The sequence below is a fragment of the Leptodactylus fuscus genome, chromosome 4 (assembly GCF_031893055.1).
Source record: "Leptodactylus fuscus isolate aLepFus1 chromosome 4, aLepFus1.hap2, whole genome shotgun sequence".
Classification (NCBI taxonomy): Eukaryota; Metazoa; Chordata; class Amphibia; order Anura; family Leptodactylidae; genus Leptodactylus; species Leptodactylus fuscus.
In genome coordinates this window covers 191,491,426-191,517,388 of record NC_134268.1, presented here as the reverse complement: position 1 = coordinate 191,517,388, position 25,963 = coordinate 191,491,426, and the positions used below count along the sequence as shown (strand labels likewise).

Below are 25,963 nucleotides of genomic sequence, written 5' to 3'. Positions count from 1 at the left end.
CCCTACTCATAAAAGAACCTAGGGGATACGCTTTTCTCTCATGTAACTGAGCTGATACATTAGCAGGAATGGAGATGCCTACCGTATACTCACACAGTTCCTGGCCCTAGTCATGACCATCAAGATCAACACTGCCACCCCTCAGATACCCTGCGATCAAATTGCAAATTTCGAGGGGTTACCATGACAGCCAGGAATCTTGGGAATGGCCTCCTGACTTCCTTTCCCTATTGCGCATAAGGAGCCTAGGTGTCATGTACTGCAATACATGATTCATGGCTGAAAAAGTTAAAAATGAAGTAGAAAAAAAAATTAACAATAAAAAGTAATTTAAAAAAAATTAAAAAAAACACATAATGTAAATAAAATACACAAACCTGTTAGGTCTCTCCATGTGCATTTAAGCCCACACTAACCAAAAATAGCATTATTTATCCTATAAGGTGAACGCCGTAAAAAATACGCAAATTAATGTGTTTTGGTCATTTTGCTTACCACCCAAAAATAGCAATAAAAATCAATCAAAAAGTCACTAATACCAAACATTGGTACCAATGAAAACTGCAACTTGTCCCCGCAAATAAATATCCCTGACATATCTCCGTCAACTAAACAGTAAAAAAGTTATAGGTGCTAGAATGCAATAAACCCAGGAAAATCCTTCATTTTCAAAAAATAACATTTGTCAGTAAACGCAGTAACACATAATAAAACAAATAGAAATATGGCATCGCTGTAATCGTAATGACCCACTGGACAAAGTTACCATGTCATTTATAATGCAGAGGGAAAAAATACAAAAAAGTAATGATAAAATTGTATTGGCTTTTTTTTGCATATGGACTCCCAAAAATATTAATGAAAGCTAATTGAAACATTATATGTAGCCGAAAATGGTGAGAAAGGAAAGTACAACTTGTCATGCAAAAAATAAGCCCTCACAGAAAAAGTTCAAAAGTTATGAATTTTGGAAGATGGAGAAGGAAAATATGAAAAAAATCTCCAGCCATTAATGTACAAAGTACCCAACGTCCTTAAACGGGTTACATGATATTTGAGTATACCTTCATCAGTCCCGCTGTCTTCTGTATTATCTTACCTCTATATTTGCTTAGTTTTTTTTATTTCCATTTATGTTGGAAATCGTTTTGGTGAAAGTTAGTCAATAGCGCTGACAGACTCCCTTCCTGATAGCTATGCACTTTTTTGCATTTTATTTGTTTACTCCCGGCCTTCTGCCAGCCATAACTCTCACATATCCAAATGAATACTTATTTTTTGCAGGATGATTTGTACTTTCTAATGGTATATTGAATTACTCAGACTGTAGTATATGGAACCATTGTTTAAACAGTTTTGTATTTTATGGATTCCATTCTGTATTCTAAATGACACACTAGGAATGATTTATTAGGACTGGCGTTTTGTATGCCAGTCTTAATAAGGGCTCCAACAGGCGCAGGGAGCAACTGAAATGTAAAGAGAAACTCTTGTAGATTTTGATTATAACTTACACCTGAAAACTTGCATGTGTTATAATAAATGTGTTGGGCCAAGGTGTCCCTTTTATCTGATTCCTCCAATCCCATCCTATAATAAACCCAATGGTGCTCTTTGCAAAAATTTGCTGTGGCTCAAACAAGTTGGTATGGCTATACTAATACCAATGCATTTAGGTGAGGACAATAAATGCACCTGTATCCTACAGTACATAAGGTCAGTAACCTGCAGCATTGTTGTGTAGACTTCCTCACTCAATACAGTGTTTGTTCACATAATGGGGCTATTTTGGCATTAGGGTCTTGCTCAATACTTCACCACTGGTCATCTGAATAGCACAACCATTCAGGGATTAGGATCAATGTGTGCTCTTACTGTGCTCCAATAGGAGACCCTCAGTAGGGGTGCTTGGATTCCAAAAGAAGCTTTAACGCTCATTTGAACAACCTTTAACTTTAAAGGTGGGTATTAAGGTCAGTCTGCCTCCTAGCTATTGCCCCCTTACAATCGGGAGATCTTATACACTGGTAGGTAGAGATCTAGACATAGTAGCCTATAGTTGAGGTTTAGCCAGCTGGTGGTTAAGAAGGTCTTAGTAATCGTGGTATATAATATGGTAGTCTAAGCTGCAAAGGAAGTCTAAACCACACCTACACTATTCCTCCCGTAGGCTAAAGCCGCATGTTATGGAAAAGCAGCAGAAAAAAATGCTGAGTTTTACATTACCAGAAAAGTGAATGAGAGTCCGGCTCATCCCATCCACATATTGCAGAAAAAAATGCAGCATGTCAATTCTACTTGCGGAAATTTCTGAGTTTTCCCTATAGATTTAACAAGGGAAGAAACAAACAAAGAGAAAAACACAGCAAAAATGTAATAAAAAATGCTGAGTGTTTTGCAGCATTTTTTCTGCATCGTTTTTTAGCTGGGTTCTGCAACATGTGGCCTTAGCCATATGCTTGCACTGCAGATCGATGTGCTCATATTGGTAAGGCCTCCTTCTCATCCGCGTTGGTATTCCGTCTGGGGAAGTCCACATGAGAAGGAGGTCTACCAGTGAAAGCACACGGACCCCCATAGACTATAACTCGTCTTTTCATTTACATTGTAAAGTTTTTCCTTAGTGCTTTTGAATACTAAAAATTTTTTATTATGTTTGTTTTTTCCAAAGTTCGTTATGGTACATATGGTAAAATATGCTGGCAAATATTATTATTATTAATATTATTTTCTTGAAGGGGTGGTCCAACCATAAAAAAATAAAAAGATATACCGGCCATAACAACAATTTCTGTTATTGCTTATAAAAATGCTTTGACTTTTTTAAAGCAATAAAAGAAGTAAAATTCACCTTATCCCCCGCCACTCACATTACATCTGCTGCAGCCAGTCATATGTCTGAGAATCTTGCCCTAACAGATAGTAGCTAAACAGTAACTTTTAATAAATATCTTTAACAATGATCTTATGAAAGAGTCTAGAAAATCAGTGCAAATATAATATGTTGTGAATAAGATTAGAACCGGCAGTGGGAGCAAAAAGTTATGTCTTCTCAGTGGATCACAGGGTCTTACATGTAGGGAAAACGGAGATATATCTCTAAGTGACCACTAACCCCAGATCCAAGACTCGCGCCCTAAGAAGGGCAGTCCCACAACCCTTGATTTTTCCTTCCAACGTGTTTTGACCCTAATCGGGTGCTCATCATGGGATAGGGTGGTCTGGGAAACCAATGTAGGTCTGGCAGTAGCTTTTTCATTTTGGTTCTTGACTTTTGAGATCCCAAGAGGTGACGTATTCATCATCTGTTTAGGAGCTATTCTCTGTTGTATGTCTGAGTCAGGATGACATCACTCTTGGGTACAGAAAACTTTTAAAAAAATTTCTTGGCTGACACCAATTTTAATCATTGTTCATAATATTCATAAGAAATTCCTTCATTTTTCCAAAATTGACTTTTATGATTGTGACATTAGAATCAAATCTTTGGGGTGTCCTGTCCATTGTCAACCAAGAGAGTTTATTCTCTATTGCAAATAATTGGAGTGATGGAATCCTATCCGTGCTTGGCTACCTCTACAATGTAACCAGACACCAAGACCAACTGTCATTTTGACATTGATGTCTCAGGTTCCCGAGTTCCACTAACACTTGGGTCTTATGACACATCTGACTGACAGTTATAAAAGTGGACTGTGAAAAAAAACCTTCAGGTTTAAGCCCCACATTGAAAAAATGTGATGTGTTTCCGCCACATTTTTTGACCCAGTTTTTTTCTTTTTCGCTGTGCTTTATTTACTACGTGGTGCCTCAGCCCTAGTTTTAACTCATATCAAAACCGCATGGTAAGAATAAGGCCATAGAGCCTCCATCTTGTTCACCAGACTCCGGTCATCACCAAATATTTAAATTGTGAATTTTGGAAACAAATATCGATTTTGCATAGCAGAAAGGTCTTTGAATGTGATCCATTACATTTCATGTTATTACATTGTTATAAAACCTGCCGGGCTAGCAATGAACATTATAGGTCACGCCATTACTGTACACAATACTCTGGGTACAATGATCTATGGGATGATTGATATTTATGTAAATAATATTTAATTTAAGAGTTAATTACATTTTTCTAACATATTGCAAACAAAACCATCCAAGTATATCTTTGGTATATATGACAGACTTAGACAAACATTGGGGAAGGCAAAGAAGACACAGAGAGGCTTGGGGAGGAGACCTTGACCTCTAATATGACACCGTTCGAACAGACAGAGTGACAATGGAGTCCTATGTGTAAGTACTAGGTATCTTTTTCCTCTAAACAGATTCACTTTCACGAAGACTAAAATAAAACTCAGTTTTTCCAAGAAATGATTGTGAGTTCTCCTTTTATAAACCAAACTTAAATGTAAGTGAAAACAACATATATTTGCCATTTGGTGAGCCAAGTTGGAGTCAACCCCAAAATCTTCTGATTCTAGATACACATACACATACCACACAGCGTTACCTTCATTCCACCCATTTTAGCAATAGATTCCCAATCTGCATTTTATGGCATGTATTATATTATTATGCGTTTATCAGTTTATGACCATACCTTACCATAGACCCCTATCAGGGTCAGACTAGCCCACCCCGGGGCCAGAGGATCCTCCACTGGGCCCAGGTACTGACATGATCCAAAACAGAATTCCAGTGGTCGAGCAGAAGACAAACCAGTGTTGAGGTTGACAGTAATACAAATACTACATACAAATAATAATTGATCTTTATTGATGAAATATACATTACATAAAGCAATAAAATCATCATTCACTTATTCTTAGGTTTGCTCGTAATATTCTACCAAAATAAAGCTCCACTGTTGGACCCACTTCACTTTATAGGATAGGTCACCAGTGATGAAGATTGTAACAAGGTGTTTTACACTTAGATTATAAACATCGATTTTCATAACTGTGTCCTAAATACAAAATGGGAAAATGTATCTGAAATAGACTTACCGTATATACTCGAGTATAAGCTGAGTTTTTCAGCACAGTTTCTGTGCTGAAAAAGTCCGCCTCGGCTTATACTCGAGTCATTACGGTAATTCAGCAATATTTATAGTTACAGACCCGGCTTCCGAACCTGGCATACAGATACAGGGGCGGGTGCCGGGCCGCTCCTGCTATGAGCGTGGCGATGCTGCTCATTTCAAACTGCTGAAGTACTTACGGTACATCTGCTAGCAGGCCCGGAATGCAGACCATGCCCCCGCACTTCATCAGATGCCAGGTGACGTGGCCAAGTAACCTCAGGCCCACACCCGGCGTGTATCCGCGGTCTGGGCCTGCTAGAAGAAGTACCGTAAGTACTTCTGCAGTTTGAGCATGGCGATGCTGCAGCCTGGCACCCACCCCGGTGTCTGTATGCCGGGTCCAATGCATTGCATTAGTGATCAGACCCCTAGGGGTTCTAATAAATGCAGAAAAAAAAAAGTAGAATAAAATAAAAATAAGTATTAAAAATTCAAATCCTCCTCCTTTCCCTAGAACACATATAAAACTAATACTGTTAACACTGTGAAACACATACATATTAGTTATCCCTGTGTCCGAAAATGCCCGCTCTACAAATCTATAAATATATTTTTCCTGTACGGTAAATGCCGTAGTGGGAAAAAAAAGTCTAACTGCCCCTTTCCCGAGACTGAGTCCCCCCCCCCTACTTGGAATTCAGCCTGACTACAGCCAGGCTAAATATAAGGGATCTGCAGTGCTCCTATTCCATTGGGAAGGGGTTAATAGTGGCGCCGCAGATACCCTATATTAAGCCAGACTGAATTCCAAGTGGGGGAAAAAAAAAACCAGTCCTCAAGCTCAGGGAAGGGGCAGACAGACAACCAAAACACCCCCTCCCCTTCCCCAGCGTCTACTGCACCCAAAAACTCTGGCCATTTTAATTTGGGAAATTTTCCAGTAGCTGCTGCATTTCCCCCCCTCGGCTTATACTCGAGTCAACACGTTTTCACAGTTTTTTGTGGTAAAATTAGGGGTCTCGTCTTATAATCGGGTCGGCTTATAATCGAGTATATACGGTACATTATATTGAAATTATACAATTTCAATTTCTATGGTATTTCTCAATTTCAATACAATCACTAAACAAGTCCTAGAGGGATGGAGAAGGTATTAAAGGCTTCTGCCAAGTATAAGTAATCGGTCATTAATATGATTGGTTGCCAGGCCGTACCATGGCTCAGTGGTTAGGACTGTAAAGCTGGAATACTGGCTTGCATGGAGTTTGTATGTTCTTCTTATGTTTGTACCATGTTCTCCAGTTTCTTCCCACACTTTCAAAACCTTATGATAGGTTTCCTTTGAATTTTTATTATGGGCCCCATTGTGGACAGGGGCCAATGTGACAATCTCTGTACAGCGCTGAGGAATATTCTGGTGATATATAAGTGAATAAAATCAATATTATTAAATTTTGATTGTTTTTAGAATCTAAGAGATTTTCTAACCAGATACACTGAGCTCCATGAGGGCCACATCCTACACTGGGGGTCAATTACCAAAGGCCTAAGATCGGCCTCAAGATGAGGAACCCTTTGTCTTCTCCAAGGTCCAAACAAATGTGCAGAACCTTTGAAAAATAAAACCCCCTTTATTTCACGTTCTCTTAACTTGTTTAGATGTGTTTGCACTTTGAGAACATCTTTGGGCTCATACACTTTGAGAACATGCTGTGCATTGTCGGATTATTTGTATAATATGTAATTTTGTCATAAATAAATTGTTTTCTATAATCTATCCCCAGGACACAACACTCGCCCCTGGGCCTCAAATTATCTTGTCACTTTTTTTTCTGCTTAAGTAAAATATGTAAGACAAATGTCCCCTATGGAAAATCAGTCTGCATGGATACAAGAAGATCGTGCAGAGGATTCTGTATCTGTGTATCTTGTGAATGAGAATGTCTTACCTTATGCAGAGTTAACAGTGCAACTGGATCTCTACAGTCTGACAAAGTTCAGCCACTGAGCTGCAGCATTAACTTGTATTTTAACAAGATTAAAATATATTTGTCCTGGGGATTAGCATACTTAATTCCCCCTCTGCCTTTCTAGGAGTGGCAGTGCACTTTGATCTGCCTTGCATGGCAAGAGCCCTGCTTGGTCCCGACCATTGGAGTGCCAAGTGTGAAATTGGCCTGATGTCATTCTTATTCTTCATCGTTTACATCTCTCACCCACTTTAATTATATTTCCGCCACAAAGCCCGCCAGCTTCATTCTATATTCTGGTTAGACTAGGAAGCATTTAAAACTATAGCTGGAAATACTACTTGGAATGGGAGGGACAGGATGTCCATTAGAGAATAGACAAAAGGGAGGGAAGGATGGAAAGACGGATGGATGGATGGATAGATAGATAGATAGATAGATAGATAGATAGATAGATAGATAGATAGATAGATAGATAGATAGATAGATAGATACTGGGGATCATAGATAGATAATACTAGAGGTAATGATAGATGGATAGATAGATAGATAGATAGATAGATAGATAGATAGATTATATGAGTATAGATAGATAGATAGATAGATAGATAGATGATAGATAGATAGATAGATAGATAGATAGATAGTAGATAGATGGATAGGTTATATGAGTATAGATAGATAGATAGATAGATAGATTATATGAGTATAAATAGATAAATAGGTTATATGTAGATAGATAGATTCAATGTGTATAGATATATTGATAAATAGATACATTATATGCATATAGATAGATACAATATATACATTATTTTTTTAATTTAGATTAGACTATTTTTTTTAAATATTAGTAAGATAAATATTAGATAGATAATTAGATTGATAAATATATATTACATAAACATAATAGATAGAAAGATAAATATATATATATATATATATATATATATATATATATATATATATATTAGATAGATAGATAATTAAATGTAGATATTAGATAAATAAATAGATAGATAGATAGATAGATAGATAGATAGATAGATAGATAGTGAATTCAAATATTTCTTATGTAGTCATGACTCTAAGGTTGATTTAAGTGAATTTTTTTATTTTGTAAACTTAATCCTAACATTTTACATAAATTGACCTTATCTAATAATATATGAGGCTGATCCTCTGCTATAAAAATGGCGCTCCAGGCCGGATACTTCTATGAATTTTAGCCAATACTTCTAAATTCTCCATATTTCATGTGTCCTTATTGACTCAGGATTATTTTCGGTTCCACTTGGAACTTTTTTTTTTATTTTAGCATTTTCTAGACAGACATTAGACTTGGTAATGCAAAATGGTTGATTAGTGCTCTGGAAATGAGATTGGCAATTCATGAGCCCCTGGGCTGATTGTAGAGGTGCAGGATATATTTAGGGAAAGGAAATGAGCCACCTGCAGCTGTGACAGAGGCTTTGACCTTCAGCCCAGCTCTGTGGCCACAGACTCCATTCAGCCTGCATGGGGTGTCTGTGAGAGGGGCTATTCTCCCATTCAGCTCAGCTCATCAAGTCAGTGGCTGTTGGGCGTTACTTCCACATACAAGTTGGGCAGAATAGGAATGGAGATGAGCTGCCTGGGTATTGGAGAGCAGGTCAATGCTGGGAAATGAATCCCCTCAGACAACCTCCATTGTCTGGAATTTTCCACTTTCTGCATAGAGAACTGTGACAGGTAGCACAATATTACTGCATGCAGCAACTCAGGCACATTGTGGCAATGCAGCAATCCTATCCAGACTAGAGGCAATTAATAGAGGCGCCCTGATGACACAAACACACAACTACACACAACTACACACACTGCCCTTACAGCTGGGATTGTTTCCAGCCATGCACTTTAATTCTCCCAGCTTGTATGTCTATATAACATTGTCTTTGGCAGATGATACTAATCATTGTAGACTGTCATGACTACATTCATAAATGGAGCCCTTAGTTTACTTAAATAGACCCAAGTCATTAGTGTCCTCTGTCTGCCTCAATATCCCCAGCCAGGAATTATCCTCAGTGCTCAGGCCATGTCTCTCTTCTACATTGTATTGTACAGTTCTGGAAAGTGTAACTGATGACTCCTGCAGATTAGTTATCTCCAGCAGAGATTCTGTGTCTATATATATATATATATATATATATATATATATATATATATATATCGATAGATCGATTAGATGGTAGATAGATAGATAGATAGGAGATAGATAGATAGATAGATAGATAGATAGATAGATAGATAGATAGATAGATAGATATGTGTATATATTTTTATATTTATATTTGTAGTTCTGAATGTCTTAAAGTCTAATGTGTATTACTGTACTTCTGGATTTTTGTGTATGTGTTTGTTTTTGATTCTTTAGGTATGTGTGTGTGTGTGTGTGTGTGTGTGTGTGTGTGTGTGTGTGTGTGTGTGTGTATTCATCTAGATGTGTTTGGTGTTTATGACAATGTCTGAACTTCTGGGTTTGTTTCTTTTTTTTTTAATCCTTTGTGCAAATGTTCATGCCTAAGTGTTCTTCATATAGGTTTATATTCTTCAAGACTTAGCAGTGTCTATATGTGTGTGGCTATATGTGTCTGCCTTGTGAGTGTGTATATGTATGTGTATGGCTATGTGTGTACATCTTTTTGTATGTCTGTGTGTACTTCTGAATCTAAGGAAGTTTGTGTATGACTGTGTATGCACCCTTGTTTTTTCTGTGTTTATATGTGAATTCTAACCTGGATGTTTATGTGTTTGTACCATTTATTTTGTGTATTTATATGTATTTTTGACTCTGTGTACTTCAGAATTTAAGAAAGTGTTTGTATGTGTATGACTTGTGTTTCTTTTCCATTGGATTTGTGTATTTATGTGTGTGTTTGCTTGTATATGTGTATGTATGTATTTCTGACTATGAGTGTGTAGTTCTGAATTTAACAAAGTTTTTATATGTCTATGACTTGTATATGTGCTTTTATGTGTATTTATATGTATTTTTTAATTTGTGAAGGTTTGTTCATGTCTCTGACTTATATGTGTGTGTTTTCCTATACATATATTTGTGTATAATTCTGCATTTGTTTCGGTATATGTGTTGTGTATATCCTTCCATACACAAACCAATATACCCAGCAGTAGTATCAGGGCCATTGCCACCATTTAGTGACAGTCTGAGATTCCCATTATCTTGCCCTGTGCGCTGCAATATGTGTTATTACATTAGAGAAGAATAGACTTTATGAGAGCTTTCCCTGCCAGAGGCTGTAATGCTTCACTGACCATCCTCATATCCTCAGATTTAACCCAAAATGTGATGATGGTCATGACTGGTCAGGTGTAAGACAAACATTGTTTAATATAAAAGGCAGAAAATGATGACAAAAATAATGTGAGCTTTAATGATGGCCCGTATATATGAGAAACCCAGACTGACAAGTGCAGCATGTGGACACAGCCCTACTGTCTACACAGCACAGGCTGCAGAGTTTGCCAAAAAGCTAGATGACATTCTGTGTGAGGAAGGAAGGGGGGACTTGGCAGGAAAGTGATCTGGATACTGAGGACAGGGAGGAAAAAATGACTTTTATAGATGAGAAACTGCAGCTACAAACCAGATCTGACTCCCACAGCCCTGACTCCTTGTCACATCCCCAATCCTTCTCTCCAACACTGCCTGTATATCTCTATGTATACCTGTGATCCTACACTTACATGCACCATTGTGTACCCTAAATGCCCAAATATCAGTGTGTAACATAGTAATGCCATATAGAAGCCGGGACTGATGTCCTTATTGTTCCAGGACTCTGGTGCAGGCTGGAGGGGACTGGAGGAAACAAGAGGGGGGGGGGGAGTTACCTCTTCTAATGGGAAGACAAAAATCCACTCTTTTGTTTCCAAAGGCGCTTTTCACACTGGACTCTCTTCTCATTGTACTTTGGATATTTCATAATTTCTGTTACATCCTCTAAAACTTTAGTAACTATTACAGAAAGTAATAGGCGGAATATAAAAGAAGCCACAACCCAAGGAACAAAAACTGAGGAGTAAATTCAAAATCATAGAGTTAATAAATCACATATAATATCATGTATTACAGGCTGGTTAGAATAGAATAGAATGAAAGCATACAACTAAATAATTAGATAAATAATAGGACAGATAAAAAAATAGAGAGAACAGATATCTAAATAATAGAGAGATACACAAGTCTATGTCATGTATATAGTGACAGTGATCTATAATAATTCATGTAATATATAGACATGACTTGTCTGTGTGTATAAAGAAATTATGGATCAATTACTATGGTTGAATCTGTTATGGTGATAAAAACTAAGGGCAAATCATATTCATTGCAATATATATATATATATATATATATATATATATATATATATATATATACACATGATATATATAGTATATATTTCGAGGTATTTAAATGCAAGATATATATATATATATATATATATATATATATATATATATATATATACATAAATGCATATTTAAATATAAATATTTATTTCAATACAGTACATAATATACTACATATATACAAATAATATACAAATAGATATTTATTATATTATTATATACACACAAATATTTAGTATGTATATATATATATATATATATATATATATATATATATATATATATATATATATATTCCCAAACACACACACAGAATATATACGTGTGTGTATATATTCCATTTTAGCCATATTATTTAGTATTGGTAATGTTTCAAACTTTTTCTCTCTTTTATATCAATGAACCATTTTAGCCATATTGTTTTTACCTTTTTCTTTGCGACATTTTTGGACACCATACACATTGCATCCTATAAAGTTTGCACTTGTGTCTTCTAGTGTCTGTGTGTTGTGGCTCCTCCAGTGCAGGGCTTATTGATTATGACTCAATGTCTTCTCCCGGGTCACCTCCTCTGTCACGTTTATGTATTAATTACTTAGTGAGGTTCCTATGTAACATGTGCCTTCTCCGCATGCTCCATTAACCCCTTGTGTGCCGGGCACATATAGACACATCTCTTCTGGGGGGGCTCCCATGCTCCATGCAGGATCCACCTGCTGTTTTCTTCTTCTGCTCATCTTCCTTAATATTACAAGTTAATAATATCTCCCCACGCTACAAAAATGCTTGGCCAAAAATCTGCAGCTTCTGCTCCCCGACCCGACATGCCAGCTCTCCAGTGCCAAATAGTGTCTCATTTGTGTTTGACATTGCACAATACATGTCCCCTCCAAACACATAAGTGGCTCTATTACACACTTGAAAAGAGGTGATGTGCAAAAGCATGCAAACAGGAATATACTACAATGTGTAGATGGAATATTAGTAGTAGTAATAGCAACAAGAGCCGTAAGAGTATACAGCTATATACTATACTAGTATTATAATATAGCAAATATTCCTCATAATACAACACAACCAGAATATAATCCAAGAAAATATAGCAAATAATACAAAACACATAAAAGACAATTGTATAGATAATAAAAGGGTTTATTGGATGCATTGTCTGGAGGACTGAACATACACAATGAAGGGATCTCTTTACAAACACCAGGTCAACAGGGGGAATGAAAGTTTTGCAAGGTTGAAATAATCTTATACTGGACACCATCTTGGCCCTAAGACTATGGACCCTATAGGGGTCACATACATTCCAGTATATCATTCTAAAGGAAATGCAGAAGTGGATTTAAGGCAAATAGAAACATTCATCATCAGAGGTGGCGATCAGTCCTGACTGGGCTACATGGACACAAATAGAAGATTTTGTGGAATACCTTTTAGAACCGAACATTCAACTTTTTTTTATTATTATTGGCATCAGAAGGAAAGAAAACAAAAAAAAAAGCATTTTGTAAAGCAGAAAGTTTCATGAAAATGTCAGACATTTTATTTACACCGTGGTACATTGTAAAAATAAGAAGAATTCTTATAGGGTGTGAAGAGCAAACACTAAAGCTAAGTGACTGTATATACAATGGCAAGGTACAGATCACTGGGACCCCTGAATAGCAATGATAGGGGTGGGAGTTCACTAGATTGGGGTATCTTTAGGTATAATATCATTTTAATAGAGCTATCATTGTATCCCATCAGATATAGGGGATACTAATGCTAGAAATGGGGCAGCAGACCTGCGAAAAGTCACCACCCCCGGTAAGCAAGGGGTTAACATCCAATGTGATCCACTGAGGAGATCTACACAATTTCCATAGGCAGAGGTACCACAGACATAGCATAGTGGGCAAACACAAATCCTGGCATCCTAGTGTCTGTGCAGGGAATACTCTGGGGGTACAGGAATAGCCACAAATAACATCAAATATGGGAGAAATATTACAGCTTGTCCATAGGAGGAGAAGGATGTCAGCAGTCATGGCTAGGACTAGTGAGGAGCAGAAGGGATTGGAAGGAAGGTTATTGGGGAAGGGACTGAATTATTAGGGGAGGGGTCTGCAGACTGAAGGCTACATACACAGGACAGCATCTACTGGCTGATTGGATGCCATTATGTCCTATGAGAAATGCTGAAATTTCAGCAGGAAGAACACTGGATCTAGCACATGTTATGTATCTATACTGAGACCCCCCTCCTATATAGATCTTATACTGAGAACCCCCACCCCCTCCTATATAGATCTGCTACTGAGAACCCTCTGCCATATAGATCTGATACTGAGATCCCTCTGCTGTATAGATCTGATACTGAGATCCCTCTGCTGTATAGATCTGATACGGAGATCCCTCTGCTATATAGATCTTATACTGAGATCCCTCTGCTGTATAGATCTGATACCGAAATCCTACTTTCACACATATGATGCTGAGACCCCTTGCATTTTGGATCTGATTTAAAAATCCAATGATTCATGATTTTTCAATGACACCCCCTCCCTCCTGGATCTGATGATACCCGTCCTCTAGATTTGATGATACCCCTGCTTCTGGATCTTATGAATCCCCTCCCCTAGATCTGATGATACCCCTTCCTTCTGGATCTGATGATACCCCTCCTCTAGATCTGATTATACCCTTTCCCTCTGGATCTTATGATACCCCTCCCCTATATATGATGATACCCCTCCCTTCTGGATCTGACTACTCCCCTTCCTCCTGGATCTGATAACATCCCACTCTTCTGGATCTGATGATACTTCTCTGTTGAATCTGGTGACACCCCTTCCTTCTGGATCTGATGATACCCCTCCCCTAGATCTGATGATACCTCTCCCTCTTCGATCTGAGGACACCCTTCCCCTAGATCTGATGACACCCCTTCCTCCTTGATCTGCTGACACCACTCTGTTGGATCTGATGATACCCCCTCCCCTCTTATTCAGATACTGAGCCCCTCTCCTTCCTCCTCCCTCCATGGTTCTGATTCTGATACTTTTCTGGTTTTGGCCATTAGACGTCCAGTATCTTATGAGATCCCCTCCTCCGATTTCTGGCATTCTCCTACCTTCTTCCTGAGACCTCCATTCACCCTGGCCTTTAAGCCTAACCCCCCTCCCCTGGATCTGATGCCAATAACCCATTTGGATCTGATACTAAACCCAACCTCCATTTTGGATCTGATGAGATCCCTTTCCACCAAGATTCCTTCTCCGGATCTCTTGTAAATCCCGAACCCCTGTCCAGGATCTGATGCGACCCCTCCTCTGACCCATCCCAACTTTTCATGCATGCTCCACAGACCCCCTCCTAACCGTTTATGATGCTGAGCCCCTCACCACCATTACTGATGCCGAGACCACCTCCTACTGGTTCTGGTGCAGGGACCCCCACACTCCTGAATTTAATGCTGAGCCCCCCTGTCCTCTTCTTGACTTCAAGGCAATTAAAAAATAAAAAAAGCTAAGTGCAAAACTATATCTCAACCCTCCAAGTATAAATAAATCATAATCTGCGACTCTTTACACGACTATTAAACACTTTGTTGTAAAGAAAAAAAAAAAGAAAAAGAAAAAAAAAGTACACGTATAATACAATGCAATAAAACATCGTTCCTGCTTTTTTTATTTTAACACAAAAACTTATAATATAAAAACATAGGACAAATATTAGCTATTTTTCTTTTTTTTTTAAATTCACAGTAGTGCGAAAATGCAGCAGTTAAATCTTTGGACTTTAGCAGAACGTTTCATGTCTTCACTGTCCAACCACAACAGCCAGAACATCGCTTAGTAAAAAATAAAGCCTAAGCAAAAAAAAAAAAAAAAAATCAAATCAAATTAAAAAAAAAATTCGGAAAAGATAGAATCTGCTCCAGAAAACCAACGAAACAAAAATAGTTCTTGAGCGAATATTTTGGATTTTAGTTATTATTTTTTTTGTCTGTTTTTGTTTGTTTTTTGCCTGTAAATTATATTTACATAGAATATTGCGACTTTGTTTTTTTGTTTCTCCTCCAATACACACTGTAGCGCAATGCTGGTATATTGTTTGTACACTGGCCCTTGTCACGTATAGACTATCCCCACTCCTTGTATATTTCTTAAATTATTGCATTGTAAGACTTTGCATCTCTGCCCTGGCTCCTTTACTCGCTGTCTGATTTGCTGTCCTTGGAAGTGGTGGAGTGGTTATAGAGTCCTTGTGCCATCAAGTGTAGGGCCAGGGTGTTTTTGTTCCCTGTGGCTTTCTTAATCTTAGCTCTCTTATTCTGAAACCAGATTTTAATCTGAGATTCGTTAAGATTCAGTTCCTGAGCCAAACTTTGTCTTCTCTGCTCGGTCAAATACCTGTTAGTTTGAAATTCAGCTTTGAGCCTCTGGAGCTGCTCTGCAGTGAAGGCTGTCCTGGGCCTCTTGTCCTCCTTGGTCACTGTCTTCTTCTTTGGTTTACGGGATCTTGGACCTAGACATGAGAAAATCGTCTTAGAATCTACCATTGCAAAATTCTACAACAAACCGTATACTATATTATCTATCTATCTATCTATCTATCTATCTATCTATCTATCTATCTATCTATCTATCTCTGTCTCTCTATCTTTCTTTCTATCTATCTATCCATCTAGAGATAGATATAAATATGTATAATTCTTGACACTAATATTATATATTACTATATTACTATATTTCTATCCTTTGTGAAATAAACAAAATATATATATATATATATATATATATATATATATATATATATATATATATTAATGTCAGGGGAAATATATATATATATATATATATATATATATATATATATATATATATATATATATATTGGAATCCTTAGTGCAAACTTCACAATACTAAATGTAATATCAATCCTCATTAAACTTGTCCTACTCCCACAATGCCAATCAAAAATTACAATAAAATAATATCAAGTCTCATAACAAAAACAATATATATAACAACTTGTTAACTTTTTTCTTTTGCAAATATTTTAAATAAAATGCCAATAGTTCCCAATCATACTGAATTGTATTAGTGCTATACAAATAAACACATAGAACATAGCAGGATATTACTATAGGAAATCATTTGTGATGTGTTTAGAGATTTTAGATACAATTGTAACTACAGAATCTGCGGATTGTTCCCTGCCAGCTGCTGAGATTATAAACATTGTTTTGTAATTATAAAGAATATAGTTTAGTGAATATCTGGGATCACACATAAGGGGGAGAATATTTGGGGAATATTATCACAGTACTGGTATTATAGTAATAGGGGGGGGGGGGGGGTCTGGATACTACTGAGGCCTCCTCCCTCACTTCTCCCCCCACAATCTCCTCTCTCTCTCCCCTTGAAATATTAACATCACACATACATTAGTCATTCAGCCCAGCTAATTATTTGCTTCACGTTGCCCACCGTATCTCTTTAATAATGAAACATGATATAAAATGCATGTGGGTGAATTTGTGGTATTGGGGAGGGGGCGCCTTTCTAATCTGCAGGACATTTCTATTTCCTTTCTTTTGGCCTGCTGTATGGGTGAGGTGTGTGGATTACAGGCAGCAGAGTCTGATGTAGAATTGTACAAGTGGAAGGGCAAGTTGGGAGTTGTGGTTGCCAGATATTGATCGCTTGGGACGCCAATCAATGCCAGAAACATCGTTCTCAATCTATGTCGCTGTCCTTGTGCCTCTGTCTTCTCCTGGGTTTATTCTTAGCTCCCCTATAGACTAATGCATGAGATCCTAGAACTAGATCGATTAAAGGGATGAGGTTATTGGATCTGTAGGTTCTTCTATTGCCAGCTCTTACAAATAAAGGCTCATTTTTATTCTCCTCCATCTTCCCATCCTTGTGCTCCTTTCATCTCCATATCCCCCTGATCCCTCCCTCCTTCCAGCTCTCTCTTGCCCCTTTCTTTTTGCCACATCAGTGGCTGCCATCTATAGCTGCCTCCCTCTATTCTAAATGTATACGTATAGCTCTCTGCACAGTGCTGCCTCCCTCTATTCTATATGTATATATATGTATAGGTCTCAGCTTTCTGCACATGCTACTTCCCTGTATTCTATAGATATATATGTATAGGTTTCTCAGCTCTCTGCACAGTGCTGCCTCCCTCTATGGTGTGTGTGTGTGTGTGTGTGTGTGTGTGTGTGTATATATATATATATATATATATATATATATATATATATATATATATATATATATATATATATCAGCTTTCTGCACAATGTTGCCTCCTTATATCCTACATGTATAGCTCTCTGCACATGCTGCCTCCCTCTATTCTATATGTACATGTATAGCTCTCTGCACAGTGCTGCCTCTCTTTAATATATATATATATATATATATATATATATATATATATATATATATATATACACACATGTCTCAGCTCTTTTGCACAGTGCTGCCTCCCTCTATCCTATATGTATATGTATAGCTTCCTGCACATGCTGTGCTGCCTCCCTCCATCCATCCAGTATTTTTACTCCCAGCCATACACGTGTTTTTACTACAAGCTGCCATCACTTCAGCAGCCTCCTCACCCCCAGATCAGAGCAGGGACACGTGGGCTCCAATGCTGCTCTTCATTGGGAAAATCTCCTCCAATGTATAGTAACAAGCTATTTATTCTTCAGCTCCCATTATATGGCATAGAGCAGTGCACACTGCTCTCACACCTCTGCGATTCTTACATAGCAACCTTTCCTAATATTTCAATAAAAGTGATACCTCCAGGGGCTCCCAATATATTTCAGCTCTAACATTGTGCTAATGTCAAGAATTTAATGTATGGGATTGCATTCATGCCTATTGCAAACCCAATATTTGCCTGCATGTTGGCATAAACGTGTGCTCTCTATATGACACCCAGATTAAAAGAGACTGTCTTTGATGTCGCAAATGCACATTATGTATACGGAAAATCCCAGATCATAAATAATTCTACTACTAGACTATTCCATTATAGAGACGGGGGACACTACCTGGAGTCTGTAAAACTCCTGTGCATTTTATGGGGAATACATTCATAGCATGGTGGAGCGAAAAAGCCAAAAAATATATAATCTATTTAATAAAATATTATTATTAATTCACTCTGTGTGCGCCTGTATTATAGTGAAAGCAACCACAATGGGAATGGAGAAATAAAATATGGACTAAAGATAGTTGGTAAATTGATTGCAATATAATTATAATTGCGGCATTAAAATATAAAATTATTTATTGGTGAAATAAAATAATAATAATAATAATAATAATAATAATAATAATAATAATAATAAATTTGTAGTATTATTATATTATATAATTATTATAATAGTGATATTATTGTCAATAATGCAATATATATATATATATATATATATATATATATATATATTAGATATTATTTTAGAATAATGATAAATCTTGGCCTGTACCATCTTGATTTTAGGAATAATTAGGAAATAAACAGCAGCCAGCAGACAGAACAATGGAAGGCAATGCATTCATGTCATGTAATATAATATAATTATGTGCATATTCTGTATTTTTTATGTTTTTGATGCGACTCTAAACTACATGAATTCTGGAGAAGTAGGAGCCAAAGCCAAGACTCTGTGACAAATCAATTGCGTAAGAAAAATTAAGCCCCAAATAATGTGGAGCTGGAAATGCAGAAGCTTTTCTATGGTAATTGTCATCAGGCGCAGAGCTGGCGCTAATTAGGTGTCTAATTAAAGCATGGAGCTAAAAGAAGATCTTGGCAATTTGCAATTTTCGATGGTGCATGCTGCAAACAGAAGGGCTTCTTAGGAGAAATGCAGTAAGATAAGTGATCCCCTCCCCTAGCTCAGTCATATCACCCCATAATAAATGCTCGGGCACCCCCAGTCTTACCTGATGAAGGTCTATCTGAGTACCTGGTGCAGTAGACCCAGGCTGGCCATAGCATAGGCTGCTGGTTGTTGGTAGAGCTGGCTTGAGAACTATCAGAGTCTGAGCTCAAGGAATGGTCTCCACTCAAGCTTCCTCTGGCTTTGATGGGTCCTTCTATGCCCACATCTATTTTCTTATCTCCAGTGATTGCCTTGGCTGCCCCTTCTGCCTCGGTGCCCCCAGTGCTGCTCCTGTGCTGCCCAGTCTCTGCTCCAGATCGAGCCAGCACACTGTCCCTGCCCGAGAAGATGTCCTCCTGCTGGACAGCTCCTTCCTTCCTCCTTCCAAACTCCGGCCGCAGGATATTATCAATGAAGAAGTTGGTGATCCTGTGATGGGGCTGATGGTTCCCTGGAGCCTGGAGCAGGGGCAGGATCCCCCTGTTGGACTCCTCTCCTGCCTCCTGCTGCTGCTGCTGTTGTTGCTCCACTTCCCTGTGATTCTGGTCATTTTCTTCCATGCTGTAATTCCACAAGCTGCTTCTAGGTTTAACCCTTTCTACTGCCTAGTCCTCCAAGTCTCCTGCACATTCAAAGCTCCAATGTCAGTGTGAGGAGTGGATGAGAGTAGCTCTCTCTGGATGGCTCCTGCTGAAGGATATTACCAAAGCATCCTCTTGCCAAGGCTCATACTCCTTCCTTCCACATCCAGGCAGTAAATCCTCCAGGAAGCCCAGTAGCAGCAATGGACAGATGCCTGTACAGCATGCATGCATCAACCCTGCTCTGGGCTGGGAGTCGCATATATAACAATATAGTGTGGGATATTGTATATCAGAAGAGTAGGGAATGAGACATATAGACAAGTTGTCCCTTCAGCAGAGCAGTCCCCAGTGCTCATGTGCCAGGCTCTATGCTGGGGGTAATTGGAGGAGCAGTCACTGGACCTGGAATACTTTCACTCTGGATTTTTGTTCTTATTTTTAATAGAAGCCTCACAAGTGACGTGGGAGCCCGGTAGCCTGGACACGTGCCTGCAGCCAATGGGCGAGCAGCCCCATGTCACATGAATGTGAGCCTGAGTAGTAAATTGACAAGGAGAATTCCCCTCCCCTACACCCCCTCCTCTTCTCCATAGCCTTCTCTCCTCCCCCATCCTCAGCCCTCTTTGCAGCTTTAAAGATGCAGCTTGTAGGATGCTACAGCCCTAACAGCTTGTGGAGAGGTGTGTGTGGGGTGACTTACATGTGTGTGTATATTACGTGTGTATGTGTATTGTGTATGTATGTGTTTGTGTGTATTATGTGTGTACGTGTATTGTGTGTATGTGTATTATGTGTGTATGTGTATTGTGTATGTGTGTGTAGTGTGTGTTTGTGTTTATTATGTGTGTACGTGTATTGTGTGTGTATGTATGTGTATTATGTGTGTATGTGTATTGTGTATGTATGTGTAGTGTGTGTTTGTGTGTATTATGTGTGTACGTGTATTGTGTGTTATGTGTATTATGTGTGTGTGTATGTATGTGTATTATGTGTGTATGTGTATTGTGTATGTATGTGTAGTGTGTGTTTGTGTGTATTATGTGTGTACGTGTATTGTGTGTGTATGTGTATTATGTGTGTATGTGTATTGTGTATGTATGTTTATTGTGTGTATTATGTGCGTATGTGTAGTATGTGTGTATGTGTATTGTATGTGTTTTTTTCTGTGTGTATATATGTGTATTGTGTGTGTGTATTATGTGTGTATGTGTAGTATGTGTGTGTGTATTATGTGTGTATGTGTGTGTGTATGAAACAATCTAGGGGCACTTATTTATAGAGACAGTTATGTGTGTAGCTATTAATGTGTGTATAGGTACAAAGGTGTAGATATACTTATGTATGTGTACAAATGTATTTATGTGCATGTAAGGAGATATGTATAGGCGTGTCTATGTTATAGACATTTATGTGTACATATATGTAGGAAGACATCATTGTGCATTATAGATACATTTAAATGTGTGTATACAACTATGTTTATGTGTGTGGATATAGGTAGGTGCAGTTATGTATATGTTTGTATGTATGTATGTATGTAGAAATTTATAGATATTAATGTGTGTGTATATAGCCATGCTTATGTGTAAGTATGTATGTGTGTATATGAATGTAGAAGGTGTATATATGCATATAGCATATAGATATATTTGTATGTGTATGTATATAGATATACTTATGTGTGTATGTGGATGCTGCAAATATATATATATATATATATATATATATATATATATATATATATTAGATATGTATGTGTTCATGCATATATCTGTGTGTATGTATAAATAGGTATCTGTGTTTCTGTAGAAATATAGATGGTATAGATGTGTGTGTATGTAGAAAGATGTATATATTTATATATCTATATTACTGTATATCTGTGTGCAAATACATATGTGTGTATGTATGAACGTAGATGTGTATGAGTGAATATATGTAGACAGATATAGATATTTATGAGTATATGCATTCATTTTTCTGTGTATATGTATATAGCTATGTATATGTGGGTATGCATAAATGTAAATATGTGAGGATGGTTATATGTGTGTGATATCTGAATGTGTATGGAATGTCTATAGACATTTCTGTGTGTATACATATAGCCCTATTCATGTCTATCTGCATGTAGATTGATGATGACCTGTGTGTGTATACAGATGTGTATATACTGTATACTCACACGTGGGAGGTGTGATAAATATAACACATCAATAATCACTTACATCTCAGTAACCTCCACACAAACCATCCAAACCATCCCTACTACTTTACATCCATATTTTAGTGCAGCAATTGCTTTGTGATCCTGTTTTATTGGTTGGTCTGAAATCCCCCTCCCCAATTAATCCTGTTCAGAATGAGTAAAACACCTGAAATGAGATCATCATAGAAAGACAATGACACCAGACAGCACAGCAAGCAAAGATTCTGCTACTTATCTAATGCAGAGATTTATTCCCCTGGATAATATCTATCTATCTATCTATCTATCTATCTATCTATCTATCTATCTATCTATCTATCTATCTATCTCTCTCTCTCTCTCTCTCTCTCTCTCTCTATCTATCTATCATCTATCTATCATCTATCTATCTACTATCTCTATATCATCTATCATCTATCTATATATCATCTATCTATCTATCTATCTATCTATCTATCTATCTATCTATCTATCTATCTATCTATCTATCTACTATCTCTATATCATCTATCATCTATCTATCTATCTATCTATCTATCTATCTATCTATCTATCTATCTATCTATCTATCTATCTATCTATCTATCTATCATCTATCTATCTATCTATCTACTATCTCTATATCATCTATCATCTATCTATCTATCTATCTATCTATCTATCTATCTATCTATCTATCTATCTATCTATCTATCTCCATATATAGCTAGCTCTCCTAAGCTGACAGATCACTATATAGACATTTCAGCCTCTCTCCCTCTCTGTACTGTATTTGATGCCAAATAATCACATTCATGAGGAGTTATATAATAATATGAAAATCCTCTCCTTGCCAGCTAATATTCCATAAGTCCATTGTATTTAAGATAAATGGAAGCTATATGGAGCTTTAGGAAGAAAAAGCGATTTGCTGTCAGCAGAGCGTGACTGGCACTGACAGGGTTACACTCCGCAATCTCCACGTCCAAATAACTTAGTGATTATGAATAAAACAATAATCTGGTATTTGGATATTTGCTTGAACGATCTCGGGTTTGTGAAAGTCAGAAAAAGGTCAGTGACTGGAAGAGGAGTTGTGTTGTCAGAGGAGCACATGACCCTGGCTGAGCCAAGCACCAAGTCCCTGCAAGCTCCAGCAACAGCACAGCAGGGGCCCCACTATATACATATACTGGGCCCTGCACCCCTATGTATCTATATGCATCCATCATGCATGCCCTGTAAGCAGCACAGATCCTGAAGCCATAGCAATCTTGTCTGGTACACACTCCTAAGGCCTGCAGTACTATGTATTGGACTAAAGATCATAGCTCTATATAGCATAGCTTTCTATACGTGACTGTGTGAATTACGACTAACCCTTACAACCTTTAATAATCACCTTGTTGGGGTTCAATGGCTTAATGTCTATTATTAGAGGTTAAATGAGGCTAAAATGATCCTCCCTCCATGAGCAAGTATATGGATCACTAGTTCATTCTGCTAATGTGAATGATCTCCTTACCTTAAATGTTTGTACTTATAAGTATGGCTGTATTATGTTGTGCAAGTGTGGCAGGTAGATGAAGTGATGATGTGGCCATCATATATCTTTCCTTGGACAGGTCATTTCACTTCCTGGAGGAATGAGACATCTCAATATGTTCAACCTGCATTGGCTCCTGTAATACTGTAATATTGGCTCCTGCAAACCAAGTCCCAGTCCTACTGAAATAAGCCATAAAATCCCACACATCAAGTCTGGCTCTTGTAAAATTGGCTCTTGTAATGTTGTAATAATTGGATCTTGTAGACCCAGCCCTATAGCCATAAACTTAAAACCAGACAGATCAAGTCTGGCTCTTGTAATATTGTAATAATTGACTCATGCAAACCCAGACCAAACCCTACTGCCATAAGCCTTAAACCCGACACATCAAGTCTTGCTCGTGTAATATAGGTTTTTATAATTCAGGGTCCTGTAGACCCAGACCCAACCCAATATATCATACTTGGTTCATTTAATATTGGCTCCTGTACACCCAGCCCTATTGCAATAAGCCTTATACCTCACATATCAATTTTAATATTGGCTCCTATAGACTCAGCACATATTATAATAATAAGCCTCACACCCAATATATAATTGATTCTTTATATTTCCTCCTGTAAACCCTACTATTAGCTATGAATCTCAACCCATTAAGTCTGCTTGATCTGACCATACATCACATCTACAACCTGCAATACATTCTGTGCTAACCATGAACAACGTTTCGGCTCCTTCACATCTTCATCATCAGCTCTGATACTATAATGAAGGGCTAGTGCTGTGGCTAGCAGGCAGTGTTCACATTGGCTTTCTAGCATGTTGAGCGTTATAGGCTGAGGAACATTACAGTGTAGACGTCTTCATTCATTCCCCCAAGTAGGAGACATGCTCAGCTGTCAGTCTTACATTATGCCTGCCCTAATTGACATGAATCTTCCTTACTTGACAAGCTGATGTTTTTATATCCCCATGTTAGACAGATCTGCTTCCAAAAAATAATATTACATTGGTTACCAATCATTTTGGAAAGGTGATGACCTCATCTGACCATTGTGTATTACTGTTATGTAACACTATAGGCTTTATACATGTTTATTCCTGCTTGATCTTTGCTACCTCGACCACTACAAGGATATGCACTGGATTTTTCTTGACTTTCCTATAAGACTCCTCAGTCTATTCCAGGGGTCTCAGTCACATGAGGATTTATTTTGCACCAGCTATTTGGGCCATCATGTTTAACCTATATTATAGGGGTCTGTAGTGCATTTGTTATGTCTGGATCAATAACAAGGGTGCCTCCCCATAGAGGATACTACAAGAAGGCAGTGCATTGTAGGATGTATCAATGATATATTCCAGCAATGGAGTCCAGGCAGTGAGAATTGTCCAGGCATCTACATAGGACATGCCTTTGATTTCCTGGGGTGCAATGTGTATCCCAGAGAAGATGAAGGTCACAGGCACCTTGCTGCTGTCTTTGTTAGTACACATGAGCCCCTAGCTGCTCTCTGTTCCCGGGCTGCATCTTATTAGGAATGCAAGAAGCATTCATGGGAAAAGCCTGTGATGAGAGAAAACAGGCGCCCAGGTTGGCTTGTGTAACCCTAAAGGGAAAAGGACAGACAGTTCTAGCAGGAGGATCCCAGTCACTAGTGCAGATGAGGATGTTATATCTGACTTAGCAGTGAGCACAAGTAATTAGGGGCTAGCCTTAGTCATGACAGCTGAAGTAATAGGATGCCTCTGTGGGTTTGGGGCTGGGAGGTGGGAAGACATCTCTCTCTAGTGACTGAAGGAAGCAAAACTGATCTGCATGGTGGGATTCTCCTAGCTCATACTATCTGATCAACAACAAGGTCATAACCTAACAGTATACACTTACCAGGAAGCCATAGCCAGACCCTGCCCCAATTATTAGGAGCCAGAAATAGTTATTGTCTGAAATATAGAAAAGAGCTGAAAGAGAACAATTATTGCATTATTATATAATTGTATTATTATACTGCTTAGTCATAGCCACAACATATAAAACGTGGGAAAAAAAAAACAAACAAAAAAACCCAGGTAATAATGAAAGAATATTGTCTAATAACATGAAAAGCAAAGATGTGATATATGGATGGATTAACACTTTATTAGTTCTGTTTCATTAGTATATAGTATAGTAACACAATGGTAAAAAATGCTGCAAAAACAAAAAGAAAAAACACACAAGAGCATTAGTGTATGGGGCTAGTATAGTATAGTGTGTGCCCTATCTATCTATCTATCTATCTATCTATCTATCTATCTATCTATCTATTTATCATCTATCTATA

At 37.7% G+C, this 25,963-nt stretch overlaps 1 protein-coding gene and 1 long non-coding RNA gene across 3 annotated transcripts in view; both read right to left on the bottom strand.

Annotated features, from left to right (window-relative positions):
• Positions 1–25,963, bottom strand: part of LOC142200886 (uncharacterized) — a 615,073-nt gene that overhangs the window by 277,596 nt on the left and 311,514 nt on the right. The window lies entirely within an intron of this gene.
• Positions 15,437–20,016, bottom strand: EN2 (engrailed homeobox 2). Of its 2 annotated transcripts, none has more exons than XM_075269849.1 (2): positions 19,380–20,016; positions 15,437–15,960 (listed from the first exon to the last, which is right to left on the bottom strand). In XM_075269849.1, the coding sequence occupies exons 1-2, from the start codon at positions 19,876–19,878 to the stop codon at positions 15,617–15,619; spliced, it is 843 nt and encodes a 280-aa protein (XP_075125950.1). In that variant the 5' UTR covers positions 19,879–20,016; the 3' UTR covers positions 15,437–15,616. The 2 variants fall into 2 exon arrangements, with proteins under 2 accessions (XP_075125950.1, XP_075125951.1); XM_075269850.1 differs by having other exon boundaries at positions 15,437–15,933.